General features: G+C 52.3%; 1 protein-coding gene across 1 annotated transcript; it reads left to right on the top strand.

The window, feature by feature from the left end:
* Nucleotides 1-298: 298 nt before the first annotated feature.
* LOC117556306 (H-2 class II histocompatibility antigen, I-E beta chain-like) lies at nucleotides 299-822 on the top strand (the record flags this gene model as incomplete). Its single annotated transcript, XM_034231611.1, is given in 1 exon segment — nucleotides 299-822. A coding segment is annotated over 1 exon segment (330 nt), but the record flags the coding sequence as incomplete, so codon positions are not given.
* Nucleotides 823-1,167: the final 345 nt, after the last annotated feature.

Genomic DNA, 1,167 nt, shown 5'->3' with positions numbered 1-1,167 from the left:
ACAAGGTGAGACACACAGAGACACACTGAGACACACAGAGACACACAGAGACACACTGAGACACAGAGACAAGGTGAGACACACAGAGATACACTGAGACACAGAGACACACTGAGACAAGGTGAGACACACTGAGACACACTGAGACACACTGAGACACACAGAGACAAGGTGAGACACACTGAGAGACACAGACACACACTGAGACACAGAGACACACAGAGACACACAGAGACACTGAGACACATAGAGACACACAGAGACACTGAGACACACACAGACACACTGAGACACACTCTGACTCTCTTTCTCTGCTCCAGATGGATATCTGGAATATGTGACTGGCCGCTGTGAGTTCACCTCCCCTGAGCTGACGGGCATCCAGTACATAGAGTCATACTATTACAACAAGCTGGAGTACACCAGGTTCGACAGCAAAGTGGGGGAGTATGTTGGATACACTGCTTACGGTGTGAGGAACGCAGAGTTCTGGAACAAGGATCCTTCAATCCTGGCCCAGGAGAGAGCAGCGAAGGAGACGTACTGCCAAAACAACGTTAAGCTTGAATACCAGTACGCCCTGCCTTTCTCAGGTGAGTCTGTAGACCCTGCCTCTCTCAGTCTGTAGACCCTGCCTCTCTCAGTCTGTAGACCCAGCCTCTCTCAGTCTGTAGACCCTGCCTCTCTCAGTCTGTAGACCCTGTCTCTCTCAGTCTGTAGACCCTGTCTCTCTCAGTCTGTAGACCCTGCCTCTCTCAGTCTGTAGACCCTGCCTCTCTCAGTCTGTAGACCCTGCCTCTCTCAGTCTGTAGACCCTGTCTCTCTCAGTCTGTGACCTGTCTCTCTGTAGTCTGTAGACCCTGTCTCTCTCAGGTGAGTCTGTAGACCCTGCCTCTCTCAGGTGAGTCTGTAGACCCTGTCTCTCTCAGTCTGTAGACCCTGCCTCTCTCAGGTGAGTCTGTAGACCCTGCCTCTCTCAGTCTGTAGACCCAGCCTCTCTCAGTCTGTAGACCCGCCTCTCTCAGTCTGTAGACCCTGTCTCTCTCAGTCTGTAGACCCTGTCTCTCTCAGTCTGTAGACCCTGCCTCTCTCAGTCTGTAGACCCTGCCTCTCTCAGTCTGTAGACCCTCCTCTCTCAGTCTGTAGACCTGTCTCTCTCAGTCTGTA

This window comes from Gymnodraco acuticeps, unplaced genomic scaffold (assembly GCF_902827175.1).
Source record: "Gymnodraco acuticeps unplaced genomic scaffold, fGymAcu1.1, whole genome shotgun sequence".
Classification (NCBI taxonomy): domain Eukaryota; kingdom Metazoa; phylum Chordata; class Actinopteri; order Perciformes; family Bathydraconidae; genus Gymnodraco; species Gymnodraco acuticeps.
This window is presented reverse-complemented; position numbering and strand designations above follow the sequence as displayed.